Source organism: Lathyrus oleraceus, chromosome 5, assembly GCF_024323335.1.
Source record: "Lathyrus oleraceus cultivar Zhongwan6 chromosome 5, CAAS_Psat_ZW6_1.0, whole genome shotgun sequence".
In the NCBI taxonomy this organism is placed as follows: domain Eukaryota; kingdom Viridiplantae; phylum Streptophyta; class Magnoliopsida; order Fabales; family Fabaceae; genus Lathyrus; species Lathyrus oleraceus.
Genome location: NC_066583.1, coordinates 494,730,136 through 494,756,548, shown reverse-complemented (window position 1 = coordinate 494,756,548; position 26,413 = coordinate 494,730,136). Strand labels below are relative to the sequence as shown.

Genomic DNA, 26,413 nt, shown 5'->3' with positions numbered 1-26,413 from the left:
GCCCTTTGTCTCGGCCTTGAGGTCTCTACCACCGCCTTTCCTCGCTCGGCTCTTTTGGGGGGCATAATGGTCACCTGAAAAGTTAGCGGAAAAAAAATAGTGTAGATAGAGAAAAATAATACCGTCACGGTGTAGAGTGCGAGAAACGGCTCAACTTTTGTGAAGGAACTTTGAAAAATAATGGTTGGATGATGAAGAGATATGAGGTTTAAGGTGAAAGAAGTTATGGAGTTTAGGAGATATGAGGGAAAAATAGGGTTGGAGGAGATGAAGTGGCTGAAAAGTGAGTGGGGGAGGGGTAAAAGGTATTTAAAAACGTGTGGGCACCACTCCAACGTCTCTAATTTTAAAAAAAAATTCTGAGTTACGCACTGCAACACGGCCCGTGCTGGACCACACGGCCGACCGTGTTGCACCCCTGGAAAATGTATGGGAAAAATGTAAGCATGCAACAAGGCCCGTGTTGGCACACACGGCTGCCCGTGTTGCTCCTCTGGAAAATGTATTAGCTTCTGAAAATTGAGCAACATGGCCCGTGCTAGCTCACACGGCCGGCCGTGTTGCACCTCTTTTCTGACTACTTCCTTCATTGCTGGGTTAAGTCGTTGTTGAGGTTGGACAACCGGCTGGTGATCATCTTCCATGAAAATTTTGTGCATGCATATTGTAGGGCTTATTCCCTTCAAATTCTCTGTGTCGAGGACGACATATTTGAGGTTCTCCGGTAGTTGTTTCAATTCGGTTCCCTTCTTTTGTTCATCTTTCTTTTCTTCCACTAAGGGTTGCCTTAAATCTTTCCACCGGTTGTGTCGATAACCTTTAAAAGGTGGTGATGCTTCCTTCATGGCTAAAACTTCCATATCTTTCTCGTTAACTACTTCCTCTTTGTTAAAAATTGATAAGCTCAACACCCTTTCCAAGGGTAATTTTTGTGTTGTCAAGCAATTTTTCTTTTCACATATCTGATCGATTGTCTCAATATGTTGGCTAGTAGCAACCTCATCCTTGTACTTCATGGTGTTTCGCACATCAATTTTTAACTCTTCATCATACACTTTCAAAGTCATCGTGCCTTCTTCTATGTCGATCAAACATCTCCCAGTCTCTAAAAATGGTCTCCCCAAAATGATTGGTATCTCTTCATCTTCCGGCATTTCCAAAATGACAAAATCCACCGGAAACATAAACTTGTCGATCTTTACTAGCACATCTTCTACTATCCCATAGGGTCTCTTCACAGAGCGGTCAGCAAACTGGAGTGTCATTCTCGTATCTTGAATTTTACCTATCCCCAACTTCTTATAGATAGACAGTGGCATCAGACTTACACTCGCTCCCAAATCAATTAGAGCTTTCTTGAAGGATCTATCTCCAATGGCACACGGAATGGTCAGAGAACCTCGATCCTTCTTTTTCACCGGAACCTTCATACCCTGCAAAATGGCATTACAAGTTTCCGTTAGAATAATCGGGTTAGTTTCTATGGTCCGCTTCTTCGAGATGATGTCTTTCATGAACTTTGCGTAGGTAGGCATTTGCTCAAGCGCCTCCAAGAAAGGAATGTTTAGCTCAAGCTTTTTAAACATTTCCAAGAACTTCTCAAAGTTTTTCTCATGCTGCCCTTTCTTCTTATTTCTTGTTGGGAATGGCAGTTTGACGGCCGGTTTTTGATTATTCACTTTATCTTTAACCACTCGTTCATCATGAGTGACCTCTTCATTTGCAACCTCATTTTCTTTTATCTCTAGATCAACTTCAAGCAATAAGTCTTCTTCTTCAGAACTCTTCTCAGGTATTTCTTTTGACTTACCATTCCTGGTGGTCACCGCATTCACATGATAATTTTCTCTTGGATTAGTAACCGTAGAACTTGGTAACACTCCCTGTTGTGGAGAACCCGCTAGTTGTTGTGCTATCTGACTCATTTGTATTTCAAGATTCTTAATTGAAGCACCTGTGTTTTTTAAATTACTTCGAGTCTCTTCTTGAAATTGAGAGCTTTGAGCGGCCATCTTCTCAATGGCAATCTCCCAATCAGCTTTTCTTGGTACCTGTTGCTGAAACTGTTGTTGAGGTTGTTGATACGGTTGTTGTTGTTGTGGTTGGTTCTGCACATTTCCTTGTTGATCCTTCCATGAGAAATTTGGATGGTTTTTCCAACCCGGATTGTATGTGTTTGAATAAGGGTTGTTCTGCCTAAGAAACTTGATCTCCTCAATTTGTTGTGCGGTAGCAAAGCAATGTGCGGTAAGATGAGGTCCTCCACAAATTTCGCAATTACTAGTTTGAGTTGGTTGAACCTGTTGAACCTGTGCCACAGTTTGGGTATCAATAGCCATCTTCTTCAGTCTCCTTTCTACTTCAGCTGCTATTTGATCTTCCATCTTCACCACTTGGCTTGCCAATTTCAGGTCAATTATCCCTTCGGGTTGACTAACACTGCGGTCATACAACTCCAAGTGCTCATTGGCTGCAATGGCTTCGATAATCTTTTTAATACCAGTGGCTGTTGTAAAGTTGGTTGAGCCACCAGCTGCTGTGTCAATGAGTTGCTTAGTCTTCAGCCGAAGACCATTCACAAAATTCTGCATTTGCTCCGTTGCATCCATATTATGAGTAGGACATGCAACCAACAATCGTTTGAACCTCTTATACGCATCTCCAAGCGACTCTCCTTCCTTCTGTTTAAAATTCACTATGTCGTACCTCTTTCGGATGTACACAGAGGCCGGAAAGTACTCGTTGAGAAAAGTTGTCTCCATCTGTTGCCAAGTTGTGATGCTTCCAGCAGGTAAAGAGTAGAACCACTCGTCAGCATCTTCTGACAATGTAAACGGAAACATGACCAGCTTCTTAGCTTCCTCAGAATGTCCCTCAATCTTTAACGACGTAGTCATAGTCAGAAACCTTTGCAAATGCTTGTTGGCATCTTCGTTAATTTTTCCTGCGAAAGGTCTCCTTTCTAGTTGCCGTATCGTTGAGGGGTGAAGTTGAAAGTGGGAAACATTGACTGGTTGATTCACGATTGTCATCCTTCCAGGCGGGGCATTTGCTCCCCCGTAATCACCTAATAGTCTCTCCGCAGGAGGTGGATCAGCTGCCATAGTTTCAGGTTCGGTATCAGAATTTCCAGTATCAGAGTGTTCCGAATGAATTGAAACGGTTCCCTCTTTATCAGAATCAGAAACTATCAGCGGTTCTTCTGTTACTTCCAGTCTGTCGTGTCTGGCTTTTCTGATTCGTGCTCGCAACGATCGTTCTAGTTCTGCGTCAAAAAGAAATTCAGCTGAGGCCTTACCTCGCATAAACTATTAGACAGTTGTTAGGATAGGCAAAGTGATATAAACAAATAAAATAAAGTAAAATTTTAGTTGCAGAGCAACAAAATTCCAATTGAATAATTATTAACAGATAGTTTGGCAGTCCCCGGCAGCGGCGCCAAAAACTTGATCGGGAAAATAGCAAGTGTACTATTTTACCGATGTAGTAATAAAAGGAATTATCCTGAGTATCGATCTCGAGGACTGCGTAGGAACTATCAGTGTTGATAATGATTCAATTAAACAAAATAACCTTAGGTTGGTAAGTGAAAAGTGAATTTGCTTTGTTAAATATAAAGGTACAATAGAGATTTTTGAATGCAGAAACGTTAAACATGCTAGATCAAGGGTGTATGAATTGCTCTGAAATAAACTTAATCCTTATTTTATGATATCTATGTTCGAATGATTCAATAAGGTTCTCAAGAGAAGTTTCCCCTAATTCCTTAGCCAGAAACCATTAACATTCAATTTTAAATCCCAATTCCTTAGCCATTCAAAAGAATATTAATCCCATGTATGAATATCAAGAATTTTCCATCATCGCTATTAGATCCTCATTCCTAAGAGAAATTAGCGATGTTGTTATACACATAGTGATAAAGGGATTTGTCAGACCTCCTTTACCTCCAATTCAATACCTAATTTTCCAATACGGCAAGCATTACACTCGTGTTATAACAAATTGATTTCATAAAAACATAGACATTCATAACATTGTAGGAAAAAGGTTCATTACAAAAGCAATTCAGGGACACCCCCCTAGCATTGGGGGGTTTAGCTCATGATAATATTCAAAGAAGGTACAAATAGAAGATTAGACATTACAAGAGATTAGATAGCTTCGATCTTCAATTGCTTCCGCGCTTGATGATCTTTGTTCTCCAAAAATCTTGATTCTCTCGTTCTCTATGTTCCGTCCTCCTTTTTTCTTCTCTTCTTAGGTCTAAATAGTACAATACACATTACAGCCAAGCCAAAAAGTCAAAATTGCCCTTCGGGATCACTTCATGAGTGAAAATAGAAAATCAGAAAAATTCAGCGCGCTAGCCAACACGGGCCGTGCCAAGCAACACGGCCGGCCGTGTTGGCTCTCTGGTTTTTGTATGGGAAGAAGTTCTTCTTGCAGCACGGGCCGTGTCAGGAGACACGGGCCGTGTTTGGCTCCAGGATTTTTATTCTATTTTTTTATTTTTTTTCTTTCACTCTTCCATTGTTGCCTTGGCACTTCCGACTCTTCAACTACTTCTGAAACATGCACAATACCATGGAAACGACATCAAACGCATCTAAAAACTTAAATTAACACAAAAAGCAAAATAAACATAAAACTACTCAAATATGAAATACTTAAAATTCAAACACTAAAACTCAAAATAAAGGGTTACCACATTGATGAATTTTGGCCGAGAACATGATGAAAATCAAGTAAAATGGTGACCGATCAGCACCCAAAGCATCCTAGGTACTCCTAGGGAGCCCTTTTCATATTCGTTGCAAAGGTTATTGTTTTTTTTTTAATTTATTTATGCAAACATGATTGAAGGGATGAGGAAAGCATGTATGTTTATCTAATGTACTACTTACTAAAAGAAGGGTCAAAAGAAAATGACTCGCACGGATGTCGCATCCACTGCATACGTATCTCATCTGAATCTAAGAATCAGAGTCTTCGTAGCTCGGTTACCTATAGGTTAAAGAGGAGTGTGCTCGCTAAGACATCGCGTCTTATGCCTACGTATCTCATCTGGGATGAAAATCAGAGTAAAACGTAGTTTGACTAACTACAGGGTTAAGGGTTTGGATTTGGGGCGAACGACGTTACTACGCAATCTACCGGATGCTCGACCTTTGGAGACTTACTCACCTATAGTAGAAGGAGTAAACGTGTTCTTAGGAGAAGAAAAATCAATAGGTTTGGTTGCGTTTTAGGAACGCTCATGCAAAAGGAGTCCTGGACGAAGGAACCTGCATAAAGTAAACACACAAAAACATTGCCTCCTATCGAGGTCTTCCAGCTAAGAAAGCGGTAAAATGCGAAAAAAATGTAAAAGTACCACACGGATGAAGATCCGAGGTAACAGCAATTAAAGGAACGAGAACCCCAGAGATCCTTCCAAGCTAACACCATGAAAGAAAGTGAGTCAGTACAGGTAATCGGAATAAACCTCCAGGTGGTATCCCACAAATAAAGTGGAACACCAGGCAAGCCATCTCTGCAAGAGTCATATGAGCCCTCACAAAACAAAACTCAACAAACATGTTAGAGAAACAAGATAGGGTAATCAAGAGTTGCCCCCAAATCAAAATGTAACCACATGAATCATGCCATTAAAATTCACAAAAAGCTCACAAAAAGCAACCAAGGGTAGGAGGCCTAAACCTCTTGTTAAACACATGCATCAAAAGGGTATCAAATTCACCCATAATACCTCATACATTCAGAGCATTCAAATTAAAAGCATAAAGTAATGGGAATAAGGCAAACCTGATTGGAGAGATCGAATGAAATTGAATTGCCTGGTTGGGTTTGCAAAACACTCTTAGAGTTTATATGAGAGGGAATTGGTTCTTTGCCGATGAGTTCCCTTCAGTCTCTAGAGGTTGCTCTGAACTCTGTTAGCTCTTCTCTCACTATCTTTTTCCCTGCCAGGGTAATAGGAATAGAATGAAATTTTGTTTCGCTGAAACTCTGAATTTATAACCTGATTTTGTGGACCTGTGGGCTCAAACGAGAGAGGCCCAAGTCCAAATTTTTTTTGTTATATTTTATTTATTTATTTATTTATTTTTCGTTTTTCTTTTTTTTTTCGTTTTCTTTTTTTCATTTTTTTTTATTTTCATTTTTCGTTTTTTTAACACGTGGGCTTCGCCTAGCGAGCATGACAGTTCAAGAAATTCCTCTGAGCGTAGGTGATTCTGGTGGCTTTTCTTGGGACTCGCTAGGCGACCCATTCTGCTCGCCTAGCGAGTATGACAGCTCATGAACAAACTTTTGCTCCTTCAAGATTAACGTTTTGACTGACGAATAGACCCCATTTGAACCTGTTGGAAGTATCTCAAGCCATTCCCTTGTGTTGACTGATCATCTAAATAGAACCCACAAAGTGTCTTGGATGATACTCAAGCTTCAAACAAAAGATGTTAGTGACACATTTTTGTGCTTTTGGTTAGTAAACAAAAGTAAGAGAAACAATGATGTATAATTCAAGCATGCTTGGTGATCTCAAACCAATCACAAGGAGTCCCACCCAAAGGCAAAGGGAACCAAGATGCTAAAGATCCTTGAGGCAATGCAAATGCAATGTTATGATGCCATGAGGGATCTTAGGGTCAAAATTGGGGTCTTACAGGCATCGATATGATTGGAAAGGTTGAGCCGACCGCCTCCAATGGGCATCGCTTCATCCTTGTTGCCATCGACTATTTCACCAAGTGGGTCGAAGCAACATCATTCGCGAATGTCACCAGACATGTGGTTGCCCGATTCATTAAGAAAGAAATCATTTGTCGTTATGGGATTCCTGAAAGAATCATTACTGATAACGGTTCTAATCTCAATAACAAAATGATGAAGGATTTGTGCCAGAACTTCAACATTCAGCATCACAATTCTTCCCCTTATCGCCCTAAGATGAACGGCGCTGTTGAGGCGGCAAATAAGAACATAAAGAAGATTGTGCAGAAGATGGTCGTCACGTACAGAGATTGGCATGAGATGCTACCCTTCGCCTTGCATGGGTACCGTACTTCAGTACGTACATCGATCGGGGCAACCCCTTACTCCCTTGTGTATGGTATGGAAGCAGTCCTACCTGTTGAAGTGGAGATTCCTTCTCTAAGAGTCATGTTGGATGTCAAGTTAGACGGAGCTGAATGGATTCAGACAAGGTTCAATGAGTTGAGTCTTATCGAAGATAAGCGAATGGTAGCCATTTGTCATGGGCAGTTGTATCAGAGTCGGATGAAGAGAGCCTTTGATCAGAAAGTGCGTCCTCGATGTTTCCAGGTCGGAGATTTGGTGTTGAAAAGGATCCTTCCTCCTCAAACAGATCACAGGGGCAAGTGGACTCCTAACTATGATGGACCGTATATTGTCACCAAGGTTTTTGATGGTGGGGCCTTAATGCTTGCAACTATGGATGGTGAAAACTTCACTTCCCCTGTGAACTCAGACGCAATTAAAAAATACTTTGCATAAAATAGACCCGCTGGACAGTAAAAAGAATAGTCCAGGCAAAAATGGGCATCCCGGCGAACCAAGAAAATGAAAAGGTTCGGGCAAAAATTAGGGATTAAAAAATGAAAAGATTGTACACCCGGTAAGTTGACAACCTGAAAGGGCAACTTAGGCAAAAATGGGTATCCCGGTGGATTGAAAACCCGAAAAGGGCGATCCAGGAAAAAGTTAGGGATTAAGCGAATGACTGCATTCTGAGTAGTTCTGAATCTCATCCCATGTTGATAATCGGAAACTTCCAAAGGATAGGAAACAGTCCAATCATCTTTTTCAGAAAGCTGATCATCTGGAGGATCTTGAAGACGAGCGAGTCATAGCAGAATTGGAACCCGATAGAAATCCATTTCACATTGCCATTAGATTAATTTCTGTTTTTATCTTTTGTGCGATTACCTCTTTCTAGGAATTGCTTCCTGATGTAAATGCCTATTCAGAGGCCGTTCAATCAATAAAATCATGTTATTCAGTATATCTCTGTTTTCATTTTCATTTTTCTATTTTGTTTGCAAAAATGACGTTTGAATTTTTGATAAACATTGCATCATGACACATAAGAGCTTTACAGGTACATGCTTAATAAACATTTAAAATTGCTATAAATTTTAAGTGCTTTGGATCGTCTATTCAGAGCAGGTAGACTCAGGCATTTCCTTAAGGTACCCAGCAGATGATCGCATATGTTTTTCCCCAACAGTTGGAATTCGGTATCTTATCCCTGCAGAGCTGATCAGAGCGTTGGATTCTTCAATCCCCAGCAGGTTCTCACCACTGTACCTCCCCCCAAGCGGTTGTTTCAGATTATACACTCCCCAGTAGAGTCAACAGTGCCAGACTACATTCCCTTGTAGAGTCGACAGTGCCAGACTACACTCCCCAGTAGAGTTGACAGTGCCAGATTGTATATCCTCAGCGGAGTTGATAGTGCCAGACTGTATCTTCCCAGCAGAAGCGGTTGCTCCTCAGGGTTCGATGCCAGATCGATGATCTCGACGCCAGATCCATGGTATCTTTCCTTGAAGCAGAACCTCGGTACCGTATCGGTGTTTGCTTCCCCTGCTGAGTCATCTCTCGCAGATCATGGTTTCCAGAACCACTGTCGCCTTCGTCCGCAGCGAGCTTTCGGTGTCGTTCTCTCCCCAGTCAGAGTCTCGATATTTTGTCATTGCTAGAACACCGGGTGGCAGGTCACTTCCCCACAGAGTTCTTTGCGTTGTGCATCTCCAATAGCCTTGTCAGGGTCCAGAAGATGGTGATCATTTCCCCAGTAGATTCCCTTGCCTCGGCTTGGCGTTCTATCCAGCATTTCGCATCCCTGCATGTAGAATCATATTGCATTGCATCCTCCCAAATCGCGTAGCATTTCCATTTTCATGGAGCATTACGCCATTGAAAAATTCAAACATACGCATGTAAGCATAAAACATTCTCGGTATCCCAAGTGATAAGCCAGAAGTTGTTTCCAGTACTCAGACTGAAGATTGTTCATGACTTACCTTTATTATCCCCAGCAAGTGTCATTGGCCCATGCGCCGCCTCTATTATCTTTCCCTATTTCTGCCGATGCTGACAGGCATGAAGTTTTTCCGGTATTCAGACCGAAGTGGCGTTCAGGCCAGTTTTCCGATGTTCAGATCGAAGAAGTTTCTGACATTCAGGTCGATGCAACTTGTGGCATTCAGGCCAATTTCCGGTATTCAGACCGAAGTGGTATTCAGGCCAATTTCTGGTATTCAGACCGAAGTGGCATTCAGGCCAGTTTCTGGTATTCAGACCGAAGTGGCGTTCAGGCCAGTTTTCCGATGTTCAGATCGAAGAAGTTTCCGACGTTCAGGTCGATGCAACTTGTGGCATTTAGGCCAATTTTCCGATATTCAGATCGAAGTGGCATTCAGGTCAGTTTTCGGTATTCAGACCGAAGTAGCGTTCAGGCCAGTTTTCCAATGTTAAGATCAAAGAAGTTTCCGACATTCAGGTCGATGCAACTTGTGGCATTCAGGCCAATTTTCCGATATTCAGATCGAAGTGGCATTCAGGCCAATTTTCTGATATTCAGATCGAAGTGGCATTCAGGCCAGTTTTCCGATGTTCAGATCGAAGAAGTTTCCGACATTCAGGTCGACGCAACTTGTGGCATTCAGGCCAGCCTCTCGATGTTCAGACCGATATTAATAATTTCATATCTTCCGATGTTCAGATCGAAGTCATTTCCAGTATTCAGACTGATGAGCGGCATTCAGGCCATGGTTATTTCTGTGTTACCATTTATTTTGGTATCCAGGTTAACATTCTTTTTCGGTATTCAGACTGACTCTCACCGTACCAGACAGATTCTTCTTTCAAGACCACCTCTTTGCCGATTCTGACAGGCATTGTTACTTCACTTCACTTCAGTGTAAATTTTCAGGTTTATTGTATTCAATTCCTTGATACCTCGAAAGTGCGAAAGCCGCTGCTATCTTCTTTCCGGGTCTCCAGTTGATTGAATAGGGGCAGCTGTAATACCCCAAAATTTAACCCCCTCATTCATGCATTCATTTTTAGGTCATTTAACATTTCATATAGCATTTTATCATGTCAATCGTAATTAGATCCAAGAAGCTTGAATATCATCCAAGACACTTTGTGGGTCCTATCTGGGTGATCAGTCAACACAAGGGAATGGCTTGAGATACTTCCAACATGTTCAAATGGGGTCTATTCATCAGTCAAAATGTTAATCTTGAAGGAGCAAAAGTTTGTTCATGAGTTGTCATGCTCGCTAGGCGAGCAGAATGGATCGCCTAGCGAGTCCCAAGAAAAGCCACCAGAATCACCTACGCTCAGAGGAATTTCTTGAACTGTCATACTCGCTAGGCGAAGCCCACACGTTTTGGAAAAAAAAGAAAAAAAAAGAAAAACGAAAAACGAAAAACGAAAAAATAAATAATAAAAAATAAATAAATAAATAAAATATAACAGAAAAAATCTTGGACTTGGACCTCTCTCTTTTGAGCCCACAAAGTCACAAAAATCAGGTTATAAATTCTAGACTTCCATCTCCCAAGAAAACCCTGGGGGAAAAAGATAGTGAGAGAAGAGCTAACAGAGTTCAGAGCAACCTCTAGAGACTGAAAGGAACTCATCTGCAAAGAGCCAATTCCATCTCATATAAACCCTCAGATTGCTCTGCAAACCCAACCAGGCAATTCAATTTCATTCGATCTCTCCAATCAGGTTTGCCCTATTTCCATTACTCTATGCTTTCAATTTGAATGCTCTGAATGTATGAGGTATTATCGTTAGGTTTTGCATGTGGGTACATGTTTTAGTATGTATATCATGTCTTGATGTGTGGATCCTTGCCCCTGACTTTGAATTTTGATACCCTTTTGATGCATGTGTTTGACAAGAGGTTTAGGCCTCCTACACTTGGTTGCTTTTTATGAGCTCTTTTTGTGAATTTTAATGGTATGATTCATGTGGTTACATTTTGATTTGGGGCAACTCTGGATTACCCTATCTTGTTTCTCTAACCTGTTTGTTGAGTTTTTTTGTGAGGGCTCACATGACTCCTGAAAGGATAGCTTGCTTGGCATTCCACTTTATTTGTGGGATACCACCTGGAGGTTTATTCTAATTACCTGTACTGACTCGCTTTCTTTGATGGTGCTAGTTTGAGAGATCTCTGGGTTTCTTGCTTCTTTAGCTGTTATTACTTTGGATCTTTATCCTTGTGGTAGATCTCTTGATCCCTTTACCTTTCCCGCATTTTACCGCTTTCCTAGCTGGAAGACCTCAATAGGAGGCAATCACCACGCCAAAAATGACTTTTAACAGCGCATCTTAGACAGCGCTTTTAAAAGAAAGCGCTGTCTAAGGTTAAAATTAAAATAAAACACGGAAAATGTTCCAAAAAAATAATGAAAGCGCTTTTAAATATAGACCTTAGTCAGCGCTTTTGATAAAGCGCTGTCTAAAGTCTTTAAATTAAAAAAAAATTAAAACCAAAAGCGCTGTCTAAGGGGGGGTTTAGAAAGCGCTTTTGGAAAGCGCTGTCTAAGGCATACCTTAGAAAGCGCTTTCCACAAAAGCGCTGTCTAAGGTCTAATTAAAATAAAATTTCAGACTCCATTTCAATTTTCGTTCTCTGTTCTTTTGTTTTCCCTCCTGCGAACGTTGAAACCCTATCAGTTCCTCTTCTCTAGCTAAACCACAAAACGCCATAAATTCCTCTTGAAACCTAACCCTAAGCTCCAATCAAGCCAAACGTTGAATCGAAGGTTGCAGCGCAAGGAGATCCTTCGAAGTGGGGGTTTGCTCTTGCGAACGTTGAATCGAAGGTTGCAGCGCAAGGAGATCACTTGAATACGGTACGTTCTGCTCTAATGCTCTTCCTCTTCTTCCATCTTTTGAACTTGTTGTGAATTCTCTGGTAACCACCATTGCTACATTGGAAGAAGCATTGATCACTGGAAATGTGAAAGTGATTCTCTCTGGTGGTTGTTTTGGTGAGTCATTGAGGAAAGAATTCCATTTCTGATCCTCATTGAGAAGAGGATGACCCGGGAATAAAGATGCAACATGTCCATCCGGACCCATACCTAGAAGCATGAGATCAAATTTTGGTAACCCATTGGTTGATGTGGCTATCACATTGCTAGTAACCAAGCGTCTAAGGGTTGTCTCATAAACATCTGCTGCTCCATCAGGTGGTAGGGAATCATCAATAGAATAAACATTGAGAGGGGGAATTGGCACCTAACAGAAGAATGTGATTAGAATAAGAGACATCATTAAACTTAACACCTATGATATTGTAATAAACAAAGCACATGAATTAACTACCTTGGAGAGAAATCCATCATTGGCAAGCTTATAATTACTTTCTAAGTTATCCTTTGGGACAACCCTCTCGTCAACCCAGAAAACATGCCATTTTGACCAATCTATGGTTTCAGCATATGGCGAATCAACCAATTTCCTGAAATCGAAACATACAATTTTTTTTGACAAAGCGCTTAATGTTCCTAAATTGCTCGATTTAATTTGCTTATATTCAAGATTAGAGAGACAAATTTTACATTGATAATACTCACCTATAGGTTTTTGAAGTTTAAAATGAATTGAACTTTATAATTGTTAGGATATTCAAAGATACTACCTTAGTTATGTATTTTCGTCTGGATTAATTGTTTACTTTAATAAGTAGGAAAACCATGGATAAAACATGGATCTGTGCCGATCGAATGACCAAAGAGTACGAGAGTGGGGTTGCGGAATTCGTTAAGTATGCTGTTCAACACGCTGAAAAACCCCAGACGAATGCATTGTCCTTGCTTGTGTTGTTGTTATATTGGTAAGGTTGACGCACATGGATTAAAATCGCATTTGCTGAGGCATGGAATTGATCAAAGTTATCAGTGTTGGATATTTCATGGTGAGAAAATTAACGAGAATGTTGAATCGAGTGGAAAAAGTAATACGACCTATGCTTCATACGACAAAGACACGGAAACATACGATTGTGATCGAGTTGAAGAGATTGTAGAAGCACTGGAAGAAGATCTTCATGATTGTCCTGAAATGTTTGAGAGGATGGTAAGCGATGCAGAGAAACCGTTGTACAAAGGTTGCACTAAATTCTCAAGACTTTCTGCGGTATTAAAGTTGTACAACTTAAAGGCGGGCAATGGATGGTCGGATAAAAGTTTCACAGAGTTGTTGGCCCTTATGAGAGAAATGCTACCAGATGATAATGTTCTTCCTAATCGAACCTATGAGGCAAAAAAAATGTTGTGCTCTATTGGCATGAGCTATGATAAGATACATGCTTGTCCTAACGATTGCATTTTGTTTCGTAACGAATATGCAATGTTAACTGAGTGCCCTAAATGCGGTTTGTCTCGATATAAGAAAAGATTATCTCCCGCAAAAGTCTTATGGTATTTTCCGATAATTCCGAGATTTAGGCGCATGTTTCGTAGTGAAACCGATGCAAGACATCTTACTTGGCATGCAGATGAAAGAATTATTGATGGAAAGTATCGGCATCCGACTGATTCACCATAGTGGTCGAAGATTGATAATGATTATCCTGAGTTTGGATCAGAAGCAAGAAACCTTCGATTGGCATTATCTACTGATGGAATGAACCCACATGGTCTTCAAAGTATCTCACATACCACATGGCCTGTGATTCTTATGATTTATAACCTACCTCCGTGGCTATGTATGAAGCGTAAGTACATGATGTTATCTATGTTAATCTCTGGGCCTAAACAACTAGGGAATGACATAGACGTATACTTGACACCTCTGATCGAAGATTTAAAGATTTTGTGGGAGAACGGTGTGGAGGTTTATGATGGATATAGGAAAGAAAGTTTCAATTTGAGGGCGATGTTGTTTGGCACAATTAATGATTTTCCAGCATACGGGAATCTATCTGGGTATAGCATTAAAGGTCAACGTGCGTGTCCTGTTTGTGAAGACGGAACCGATACGATTCGATTGGAACTTTGCCAGAAGAATGTGTTTCTCGGTCATCGTAGATTCTTACATTCTAAACATCACTACCGTGGGTGGAGAAAAGCATTCAATGGAGACACCGAACATCGTAGAGCTCCACCCGCATTGTCAGGTGAACAAGTTTTTGAAAAGGTGAAAGATGTGCGTACTGAGTTTGGCAAGCCTTTTGCACATAAGATTGTGAAAGGTGGGTGGAAGAAAAGGTCGATATTTTTTGAATTGCCATATTGGAAGTCTTTGTACGTGAGACATTTTCTCGATGTTATGCATATTGAAAAAAACGTATTTGAAAGTGTTATCGGTACATTACTCAATATAAAAGGCAAGTCTAAGGATGGCCTTAAAGCAAGGGAGGACATGTTAAAAATGGGAATGAGAACTGAATTAGCACCCGTGAAGAAAGGAAGACGAACATATCTACCACCTGCTGCTTTTACTTTATCTAGAAAGGAGAAAAAAAATTTGTGTAAGTCTCTGAGTGAAGTTAAGGTTCCAGAAGGATACTCATCTGATATCAGAAGACTTGTTTCTATGAAAGACCTCAAGTTGAAGAATTTGAAGACACATGATTGCCATGTTATAATGGAACATTTTCTACCGATAGGTATACGTTCTATTTTGCCAGAAAAAGTAAGAAGTGCCATAACTAAATTGTGTTTTTTCTTTAGGTCAATTTGTAGTAAGGTGATCGATCCCGAGATCTTACCAACACTACAAAAAGAGATTGTAATTACCTTGTGTGAGCTTGAAATGTATTTTCCTCCGTCTTTTTTTGACATAATGGTTCATTTAGTTGTTCATCTTGTGAAAGAGACACAGTTGTGTGGACCAGCTTATATGAGATGGATGTACCCTGCTGAACGGTATATGAAAATATTAAAAGGGTACGTGAAATCCCGAAGTCGACCAGAGGGTTGTATTGTTGAACGATACATTGTTGAAGAAGCTGTTGAGTTTTGTACTGAATATTTGTCTAACGTTCAATCGATTGGACTCCCCAGAGCTCAGATTTTCGACAAAATGGAAGGTAAAAAATTAATTGGGAATAAAATTGTGACAATATCAAGGGATGAACGGGATCAAGTTCATTTGTATGTTCTGCACAATAATAATGAGGTTGAGCCATATGTTGAAATGCACAAGGATGTACTCCGAAGGTTAAATCCGAACAGAAATGAAAATTGGATAGTTATAGAGCACAATCAAAGTTTCATACAATGGTTGAAGGATCATATTTATTTGAAGCGCTCTTCAGATCCTTCTTCGGTAACAGAAAGGTTGAGATGTTTGGCATATGGTCCAAGTTTGCATGTGTTTTCTCATAGCGCATATTCAATTAATGGATACACATTTTATACCAAAGAACAAGATGATAAGAGTACTATGCAAAATAGTGGTGTCACCGTGCTAGCTGAAGCAATGCATATATCAAGTATGAAGGACTTAAACCCCAAATATGCAAATTTGTCATATTTTGGAGTTATTGAGCACATTTGGGTGTTTGATTACGAGAAGTTTCAGATTCCCATCTTTGGTTGCAAGTGGGTGAATAGTAGTGGCATACGAATGGATAAGTCTGGATTTTTGCAAGTTGATCTTACTAGGGTGGGGTACAAAGATGAACCTTTTATTCTAGCATCTCAAGCTAAACAAGTGTTCTATGTGAATGACCCGAAGAGTACAAAATGGTCTATAGTGCTTTTCTCTAACAAAGTGACTGATGATAGCGGTGTCGATCAATGTGATATTGATGTTGAGAATGAGTCATGCATTAGACGGAATGAGTTGAATAGAAATGATGAAGTTGAGGATCTTATACCGGATGAGTCATATATAAGAAACGATCATAATGAGGGAATTTGGATCAATTCATCCGTACGCATTGCTAAGAAACAAGTGATTAATATTCCAACAAAGAAAAGAAAGAGATGTTAGTGACTTAGGTAAATTATCCATGGTTTCTTTATTTTTTTTTCCAATTGTTTTGATTATAAGTTATATGTGATAATGTATGATTTCATTATATTTTTGTTTTCAATTGCTTTGATTATAAGTTATATCTGATAATGCATGATTTCTTTATTTTTTTGTTTTCAATTGCTTTGATTATAAGTTATATCTGATAATGCATGATTTCGTTATATTTTTGTTTTCAATTGCTTTGATTATAAGTTATATCTGATAATGCATGATTTCTTTATTTTTTTGTTTTCAATTGCTTTGATTATAAGTTATATTTGATATTTGATGGTTTCCTTGGTTTATTACAGGTTAGACATGGTTGATGACCAACATGAGGAAGGAATGAAATTCCCATTACATGTGATGATTGGAGAAACAAAGAGCTGAATGAGTCCAAAGAAAAAATTTGGAGTGAGATAAAGGTACAATCATTTGGCCCTTAACTATACGGTATCAATTATGTTTTTTCAATTACCAATACTAACTATCAATCTGTATGTTTTTCTTAACGATGTTTTAACATCGAAGAAGAAAGAAGAGGTTTTTGTATGAAATTGGCCGGAAAGCTTCTAAGAGGGTTTCGGACATTTTTATCATCCAAGTTCCTTAAGGATGCAGATGGTAATTTTGTGGATGCGGAGCTTCCTAAAAAATATGAAAGTTTGATATCGGCTGAAGAATGGGAAGCTTTCAAATCCAAAAGACAAGACCCGGTTTTTCAAAGAATAAGTGCTACAAATCGGGAAAGAGCATCAAGTCCCGCATATCCGTACCGAAAAGGACGTGTCGGATATGGACGCTTAGAATAATCCATGGTAAGTATTTATAAATTGCGATAACAAATTTGTTCATCATATATTAGTTTTATCTGATCAAATTGTATGACTTAATGTGTAGCTGCAGAAGGAGGAAAGTTCAGAAACATCTCTTCCTGCACATGTTTTGTGGAAGGAAGCCCGTGTGGGCAAATCTGGAGTTCCTCAAGAAGAAGTTTTACACGTATACCAGAAATGTGTAAGTATAACATTTTTTCATTAATTGAATAACATTTTTATACACAAATATTTGACAAGTATACGGTATTCATCTGATTTTTCAGGAGGAGCTATCTCAGTCTTTATCTCCCGATGATACTAAGGGCATACTTAGTCGGGCATTAGATGTCCCTGAGTATTATGGTCGGGTGAGGGGTAAGGGATTTGGAGTCACTCCGACCTCCCTGAGTATTAAAAAAGGAAAGGCTCCTAGTAATCGGGAGCTTCATGCAAGATTGGAAGCCATGCAAGCTGAGCTTGATGCATTGAGGAGAGAAAGAGAGGCTAGCGCATCAACAGTATACAGAGATGCTTCGGACAAAGACAGTATCAACTGTACCTTTCAGCCGAACATTCCAGAGGTAATTACATATAATTGTCTTAAATTGAACTATTTGCTTAAATTATGTATTTGACATATATACACATTAACGATTTCTTGTTATTATTGGTTTTAGGGCATTTCCCATTGTCAGCTGTATTTGTCGTCACCATACTATCGGATGGTTGGCAAGGGAAATGTGCATAACGTTAGCGGAGTATTACTCCACACTAGAGAGCTCCCTGCTGGATGTTTGAAGGTATCAGTTGATATTGCAGTTGAGCCGAATGCAGCATTACCATATCCTAGCGATGATTCGGATGCAACAACGGTGCACGAAGCAGTAGGTTCGTTTGTTGCATGGCCGACAAACCTCATATGCGTAGGATATGAGGTATGCTTAAAACTTATGTTAACTTTAATGTGTATATTCAAAGTTTAAAATTTATGCTTAAAATTTTACTTACATATTTTCCTTGGTTATGTTAAATAGACTCCCACAAAATCCAAATCAAAAGATAATGCGATTCCACGGCATACCGAGTCCACGGTTTCAAGAAAAGAGGTAATATACAATTATATGACATATATTCATGGAAGTTGTTACATTCTTAATTTGATCTAACTATTTATATGACATGTAGCTTCAAGAAAATGAGGTTAGCAATGCCTCCGCACAACAAAAAAAGGAGGTTAGCAACGCCTCCGCACGGGTAAAAAGTTCTGGTGCTAAGAAGACCGTGGCTAGGAAAAAAACTACCACCAAGTATAGGTCGTGCCTCAGGACATTTCTAGAGATGACCGATATACCGACCGGAGGTGTTCGGACCCTACATATGGAGGTAGGGATTTTCGGCTTTGATTACGACCAAATGATTGGTAATGAAGACTTCATGCAAGTTTTTAGTCATGAAGAAATCGGCGTCAACGTTGTCAATACATATATTAGGTAAATCCGGTCTACTTTGTTTTATTAATTAAACAACTTATGTTAATGATGTTTACTTTATGTTAATCCGGTTTACTTTATGTTTCAAAAGAGGTGTTAATGATGTTTTTATATTAGGTTTTTGTATGACAAATTGATGCGCCCCAATGGTTTGGACGTGTCATTCGGATTCTTAGCACCCGCGACCGTCAACTTAGTTTTAATCTTAAGTAGACCGGATACCGTGACGGAGTACGTTCTTCGGATCCTCATGGACAATAAAGATGCGGAGAAGTTGTTTTTTATACCGTTTAATACTGGGTTAGCATTTCATTCTAAATTCATCTATTATAATTATTTTCCAAGTTACCATCTAACATTTGCCTAATCATTACAGTGGACATTGGTTGTTGCTCGCAATCAATCCTATCCGAGAAATTGTGTATTATCTTGACTCGTTAGGAAATGATTGGACAACATACCCGGATATGAAGGTCCTAATTGACACGTAAGTGAGAATGTTCAAAAATTTTCTTAGTTTATGTGAATTGTTCTAATTGCTTCATTTTTATTTTATTAGCGTCCTACAAGCTTTTCGGGCCTAACGAGATATCCAAACCTCAAGGAGGGGCGCCAACTCCATTACATGGATTAAAGTGGCGGTATATTTTTAATTACCACATTTTTTTATTATATTAGTGATGACACTTGATAAAACTTAGGATTTATAATCCATATTTTTTTTTCATATGTAGTGTCCTCAACAACGTAATCAAATAGATTGCGGGTATTTCATGTTGAGGTTTATGCGAGATACTCTTGCTTTGGGCCGATTAAAGATTCCCACCGATGTATGTATTTCTAACTTATGAGTTATTTTTATATTTACACATATCTCATATAATTAAATAGTTGGAATTAATTCAAAATATGTTATATTATTATGTAGTACTTTGAGGAATTCAAGTGTGCATTTTATACAAAGGATCAAGTGGACGAAATCAAAGAGGAGTGGTGTCAATTCATGATAGAGCTCAATGTTTGTTCATAAATTTGTGTAATTAATGTGTACATTTGTAGTATATGTAATGACTTGTAAATGTGTACATAAATTTGTATATATTTTGATACATTTAAGGCAAAATTGGTTTGAATTGGTATATATATATATTTGTTAGCCAAAAATTGGTAGAAAAAAGGCCAAAATGGCACATATAAAATGTGATAATTGTCTGTCAAAATCTGGTTGAAAACAGGTAGAAATTCTGGTTTATAAACCTGGAAAAAATGTGGTTTAAAACAAAAGCTTCAAAATTTTTCGTATACCTTAGACAGCGCTTTTGTAAAAAGCGCTGTCTAAGGGGGGGATTAGAAAGCGCTTTAGGCAAAAGCGCTGTCTAAGGGGGGGGGGCTTAGACAGCGCTTTTTGAAAAGCGCTGTCTAAGGTATACCTAAAAAAATTAAAATAGGAGGGTCTTAGAAAGCGCTTTTGGCCAAAGCGCTGTCTAAGGGGGTGGGGCTTAGACAGCGCTTTTCAAAAGCGCTGTCTAAGGTATACCTAAAAAATTTAAAATAAGAGGGTCTTATAAAGCGCTTTTGGCCAAAGCGCTGTCTAAGGGGGGGGGGGGGGTGCTTAGACAGCGCTTTTAAGATTTAAAAAAGCGCTGTCTAAACCTTTAGCAGCGGAGGTTTAGACAGCGCTTTAAAGCGCTGTCTAAGGCTAAAAAAAGCGCTGTCTAAGATCTTGTTTGTTGTAGTGAATGTTTTATTTTGTTTGTTTACTTTTGTGCCCAAAGACCTCCAAGAAGAGGCATCAGTGCTAAAGACCTCCCTGAATAGGCAATTGACAGATAAAAGGGATTAGTAATCAATCCCCCGTTATTCAGTGTGTCGTTCTTTATGCTCGCACTACGTGTTGACGCTTCAGAACAAAAGCCCAAGATCTTTTGTCCGGTCAGTCAGTGGAGAGGGTTCCACCTTTCTGAATCCCCACTTTTTGTCATGAGCTCACCCTGTCCAGGGTTAAGAGCTATGAGGTCTTATCCTCATTATCCTTTTGATCTGCTCACCCTGACGTTCAATGTCAGTGGTTAAGAGCCCATTTGATTACCTTTCCATGGCTTGTTTGTCGAGGTTGATATGACCCCTGTTGACTAAAGCTCTACCCATGTATGTTTGAGCCCCCTTGTTGCGGTGTTTACTTTAAGATACATGTTTTGTGTGGTTTGATCGTCTCCCCATAGGGTTGCTAGGCTTCGTATAGTCTCTCGTTTGCATGTCAATTAAGGTAGCACTGTTCCTTCGTCTAGGACTTCCTTTTTGCATGAGCATCCCTAAAACACCCCAACTCATTGATTTTTCTTCTCCTAAGAACACGTTTACTCCTTCTACTACAGGCGAGTAAGTCTCCAAAGGTCGAGCATCCGGTAGATTGCGTAGTAACGCCATTCACCCAAAAACACTCCTCTTTAACCCCTAGGTAGCCGAGCTACGAAGACTCTGATTCTCATATTCAGATGAGATACGTATGCAGTGGATGCGACATCCGTGCGAGTCATTTTCTTTTGACCCCCCTTTTAGTAAATAGTACATTAGATAAACCTACACCCTTTAGACAAGAACAACAAGAGTGGATCCCGTAGAGTACTACGGATGCGTAGGGGTGCTAATACCTTCCTTTCGCATAATCGGCTCCCGAACCCAATATTTGGTTGCGAGACCTTGTCTTTTCCTTTCTTTCTTCAGGTTTACTTCGAGCATTTCCTTTCCCCCCTTTGGGATAATAACGCACGGTGACGACTCTTCTGTCATTTCTTTTTTCACATTCTTTTTTCAGGTTGCGACAGCGGCTTCCACAACAGATTGAGTATTTGTAGCTTCCCAAGGCCCTTTCTTAAAAGAACCACAATGGACTTGTGGATTCCCAAAGCTAGCAATTTGGATTTGTGAAATTACTTGTCCACTTTGGCATGATAGTTCTAGTTGTGCGCCTTCATATACATTAGCACAAATAATTCCTGTTGTCACAGTTTGGAACTGAACACTCTGAGGATTACCACCTATTTCCTCAAATAAAACCAATATGTTCATGTCATCATTCAAGAATGACCTTGGTACATGATACCACCTTTGCGATGGACTTCCACAATTAGTGTTTCACTTTTCCTTTACATATTTTCCCCGATAATCGCATGTGTCACTGCATCCATTTGTAGCTGTAACCCAAGAAGCCCAATAATGACCAATGCTATATCCATTCACCCAAGCATGTCCTTTACCTAGGCCTTGGAAGTCCACCACGATAGGGTTTGATCCAAAAGGGGCTTTAAACTCTGCCTTATACCAAGTCATAGATTTTCCAATAGGAATATGAGGTGAATTAGTGTTCCATGATACACTGAGATGTTGTTGCGAATCATATAAACGTTTCCTCTCACCATTCAAACCAACCTTATAAGACCAAAGGTTGGTTGACAAATCCATAGTAACATTATTTTTTCCAATCAATTGAACAGGGCCACCTGGTATGCCTGTTTTTATCTCGTCAAACCATGCACCATAATTTGCAAGCCCGACAGTGGCACTAAGCAAAGTTATAATGTTTGTTCCATTCTTAAAAGAAACTTTCTTTTCATAAGTGAATTTATTTCCCCATTGGCTAAATTGGTATCCTATATACCTCCTATTAACATAACCATGAAGTGTATGCCCCATAGTGTTCACACTGAGAGTTGCATTGCTCCAGATTGAAGTGTCATTGATATCAACACTAGTCATGTACCATAAATAGTCACTAGCATCCAAGGTTAGTTCCTTCGGCTCCAAGAGCTGATGTGCTTTAATATTTCCCTTTCCATTCATGATGTCTTTCTTTGGCTCCATTTTCCATTCCCAAGTGAGTTCATTAGAACTATTATCACCACTCTTTTTCACCATTATTGAGGTCTGACTATTAACTTTTGTCGTATTGAAAATTTCTTTGTTGCATCCATCAAGAATGGTGACAGACCAGGCAGGAACAAAGTACTTACCATCATTTTGTAAGTCAATATTTGCATCTTTGTTAGTGTCATTATTGCTCAAGATCCTTGTGGAATTGGCGTATGTTGTAAGTGTGATTCCATTGCCAAGATCCTTGTCATTTACTGATATATAATTTGTAAGAACATTTTCACCCAATTTAATTGCTGCATGAAGTTTCTTAAGATGTCCCCATTTTGGTTGATTCAAATTCCCATACTCATCAATCGGTGCATCATAGTCATAAGATGTTGTTATATATTGTCCACCTGATGTGCGGCCAAAGTTGGTTCCTCCATGGTACATGTAGTAATTGTTTAATACACCTCCATTTTGGAAAAAGCGTGCAACTGAGAAAGCTGAAGCTTCAGCACTTCTATGGGGAACCCTTTCATCCCATTTTTGGAACCAACCAATCCAATTTTCAGTGAACATTTTAGGACTTTTTGGGTTATTAGGTTTAAAATTATGACAGTAGTATCCATTGCAAGTATTGATGATAGGTTGGGGAGCATCACCTTGCTGACACATGATCCATGGAACCCCAATATTTTGTGCTAGAGCCATTTGAGCACACCATTTAACGTATTCCTTCCCGGCATGTTTGTAATTCCACATGATATCTCCTTATTCATTCTCAATTTGAGCTAGAACAATGGGACCTCCTTGTGATGCAAACAGATTTGCTTCTTTTGCCACATTCACGATCTTTGTGGTGAAAATCTTCATTTCTTTCTTGTAAACCTCATTATTTGTTCTTAGCTCGATCCCAGGAATATTGTGAAGCCACAATGGGAATCCTTCGTAGTTCCATTCCGCACATGCATAAGGACCAATCCTCATAATGGCATATAGTCCAGCTTCTTGGATAAGCTTGAAAATTTTGACAAAATCCAAATTTCCTGAGAAATTATATTCACGTTGAACAGGTTCGTGACGATCCCAAAATATATAAGTTTCAATGGCATCAAGGCCACCATCTTTGGCCTTTTGAATAAGGTCGGGCCACATCTCCACAGTGCTTCTTGGATAATGGATTGCACCTGAAAAAATAAGACGTCTTTCTCCATTGATAATTAGAGCTTTTGAATCATAAGTAACCTCTATGGCAAAACACGAGTGCAACATAATCATACTCATTAAGAGAATGCTATAACAAGATAACAAACCCATTTTGAACATGTATGATTCTCCCGTCTTTTTATTGAAATATTATAATTGAGAAAATGAATTATATAGGAAAATGTAGTTTGGTTGTTCCCCAAAAATAGTGTTGAACTATCTAATCAATATTCTAAATTAGATTTCTCTTCATAAAAAGTATGTTATATGTGTTGGTCACAAGAAAAAAAAAGATACCCAAGGAGTGAGTAAGAACTCGTCAAATACAACTTATATGTTCTAAAAATCTTCAAATATTTAACTTTGTTTATCCAAATACAATTATTAATTTTTAATTTAAGTAATGGAAATAATGAATGACACAAAAAAATCTTGAACCGAAGTGTACATAAAACTACGGAATAACAAAATTATGCTTGTCGCATATATCTAAATTAGCATATTTAAATTTGCTATTATAATAATTTATATATAGTAAAAGAGATATAATTCCAAAATATTGATTACAAATTATTCAAGGTTTGTTGATGGTTTAGGATAAGATAAATACAAATATAAGATGAATGAACGGTATAAAACACGAGAAGATCTAATTATATCATGTATTTTATATAGACAAAAAAAAGTTTGCTAACATAATCTATTTGATATGTATATGACAATATCGAATCTAATCCTCCACATAAAAAATAACCCTTTAAATGACTTATAATTTTGATTTTACTTTCACAAAAAAAAACAGTAGTTGTCTCCTTATATCAAATTATTATTTTTATTAAAAATAGTTTATTATATAAATAAAAAAAGATATATTGAAATTTAAAGTAATAAACTATTGTTTAATTATTTTTTATCAATCTCTTAACACTAAACATGCAAAGTGAAGCAAATTGTGTCTTATATTAAAAATTAAATACCTTACTATTTATTATATGCTTATTAATTATTTATAAATGTTCATATTAGAAACTATTTTACTGCCCCCATTATTAAAAAATTATGGATCTGCCATTGATAACTTATACCATTCAATTATATATTTTAGTTATACCAACAAAAATATTTTATTATTATATATTTTAAATTATATTTTGCAACGGTTAATATATAGTAAAATAAATTATATTATGATGGTTTCATACTCGACCCGTACTTGAAAATATGATTTTACTTTCAGAGATCTGTTATAATATGTGGCATATATAACTTATTGTTCTTGTTCAAAATAGAGAGACGTCATTTAACTGTGGACATGTCGAAGGTTTAGTGAAATTAAGATTTAGATTAAAAGGTATTTAAAATAGTTGTCCATAGTGTGTCGATTTATAAGTTGAACTTGTTCATATTTTATACTTCGAAATAATACATGTTGAGATAATGATAGATTGATCGATATAGATTTTTATTTAACCTAGTCCATGAGTGACCCGATATTATTGTCTCTTGATTCATATCCACATCCCCTAAGAATGAGGTTCTTAAGGGTGATATGCTTTAGAAATAGTTATCCCAATCTAAATGGCATGTTTGACCCGTGTAACGAGTTGCAGGGTCCATATTTGAAATCTAGGCTAGTTTTGTTTGAGGTCATGATCATATCCTTAACCCTCATGTTTGTCCAAAGCCCTAAAGCAAGTGGTTATTAAGGGTTAAATTCTTAATGAAATTATTTTGGTCCACCAGCACCTAGGAGCGAGATTTGTATGAGCTGTGTATTTCTAATTGGTGTGTTCATGCCCGATTGACAAAGAAATATTTTTGCTTGTTAAAAGTGTGTTTATTGTGTCGAAGCCAACACGATGAGGTTTATAATTTCTCTTGAGAAGAATTCTCTTTACTAGTTGATATTTTTTTCAAAGAGAATGTACCAGTCAGATCTCTAAAAGCTTTGTTGTTGTTGTTAAAAACAATTTACATTGTAGTATCTCTATGATATCACATATTGTAGTTTATAGATAAATGGTTCTTCTTTTATCAGATGAACTACCAGTTGTATATTTTTCCTAATTAACGAGATATTCATTTGGTATTTCGAGCTTTTTCACGAGTACGAAGAATATAATTTATATCTGAAGAATTGTATCTTCTTAGAAATCTACGATCATTTAATGGGGAAAATTTCTCAATGTTATATATATAATCACATAGGAATTACTATTTCTCAAGTAAATCTTAATGTTTATCCCGGTACTAATATATCTCCCTCATCTCTTAGTGGTTTTATTTATTTATTTGTTATAAATTAGTGTTGTTTTTATGTTGCCATTTTTTATATTTTGTTAGGGTTTTGGATACTCCGTTTCTTTGTTGGCATGAGTTATAAAGTGTACCATACCAACTTCTTTAATAGAAATGTAAACTTGTTAATCATAACACACGGTCTATATTAGGGGTGAATAATGCAAAAATTGATGCCTTTTGTTTTTGGCGCAGTTAAAATAAAGCCATATGTCTTTCCGCGAGAGGTAGATTTGTTGAAAATCACAGTCGAACACGAACATTGTTAAATGATAGTATTACAAGAGTTAGCCTCCTTCTTCAAATGAGTTTAATGTGGTCCAATTCATTTTAAATATATGCCAACACATAGAGATTCTATTTGATTTAGGGGAGAGTTTACAATACTTAGTCCTTTAACTAGAAGGATTGTAAGGTGGCCCTACTTCTTTTAATGATACATATGCGCGTAGATGATTATTGTAAATCCTACTTAGGGGATAGTGTCGCATCCGCGAAAAACAACCGGCGGGAAACGACACAGAGCCGCCACCGTGCGTTATTTATCCCAAATGAGGGAAAGGAAACGCTCGAAGTAAACCTGGAAAAGGGAAAGGAATGGTCTTACGACCAGAGATAGAAAGGTACGGGAGTCGGTTATGCAAGGGGAAGGTATTAGCACCCCCTCACGTCCATTGTACTCGACGGGATCTGTAAAGACAAAGTGTCATACAACATACG

General features: G+C 38.3%; 1 protein-coding gene and 1 pseudogene across 1 annotated transcript; both read right to left on the bottom strand.

Moving 5' to 3' along the window:
- Positions 1-11,796: 11,796 nt before the first annotated feature.
- LOC127081521 (probable 6-phosphogluconolactonase 4, chloroplastic) lies at positions 11,797-13,606 on the bottom strand. Its single transcript, XM_051021770.1, has 3 exons — positions 13,596-13,606; positions 12,385-12,520; positions 11,797-12,297 (listed from the first exon to the last, which is right to left on the bottom strand). The coding sequence occupies exons 1-3, from the start codon at positions 13,604-13,606 to the stop codon at positions 11,797-11,799; spliced, it is 648 nt and encodes a 215-aa protein (XP_050877727.1).
- A 7,539-nt stretch (positions 13,607-21,145) lies between these two features.
- Positions 21,146-23,506, bottom strand: LOC127081520 (beta-galactosidase 7-like; annotated as a pseudogene).
- Between the last annotated feature and the right edge of the window lie 2,907 nt (positions 23,507-26,413).

What these genes read in the sequence shown, in the direction of transcription:
- LOC127081521 (XM_051021770.1), bottom strand. An exon ending in ATGATGGATTTCTCTCCAAG is followed by an intron (nt 12,298 to 12,384) that starts GTAGTTAATTCA and finishes TTCTTCTGTTAG; the next exon opens with GTGCCAATTCCCCCTCTCAA.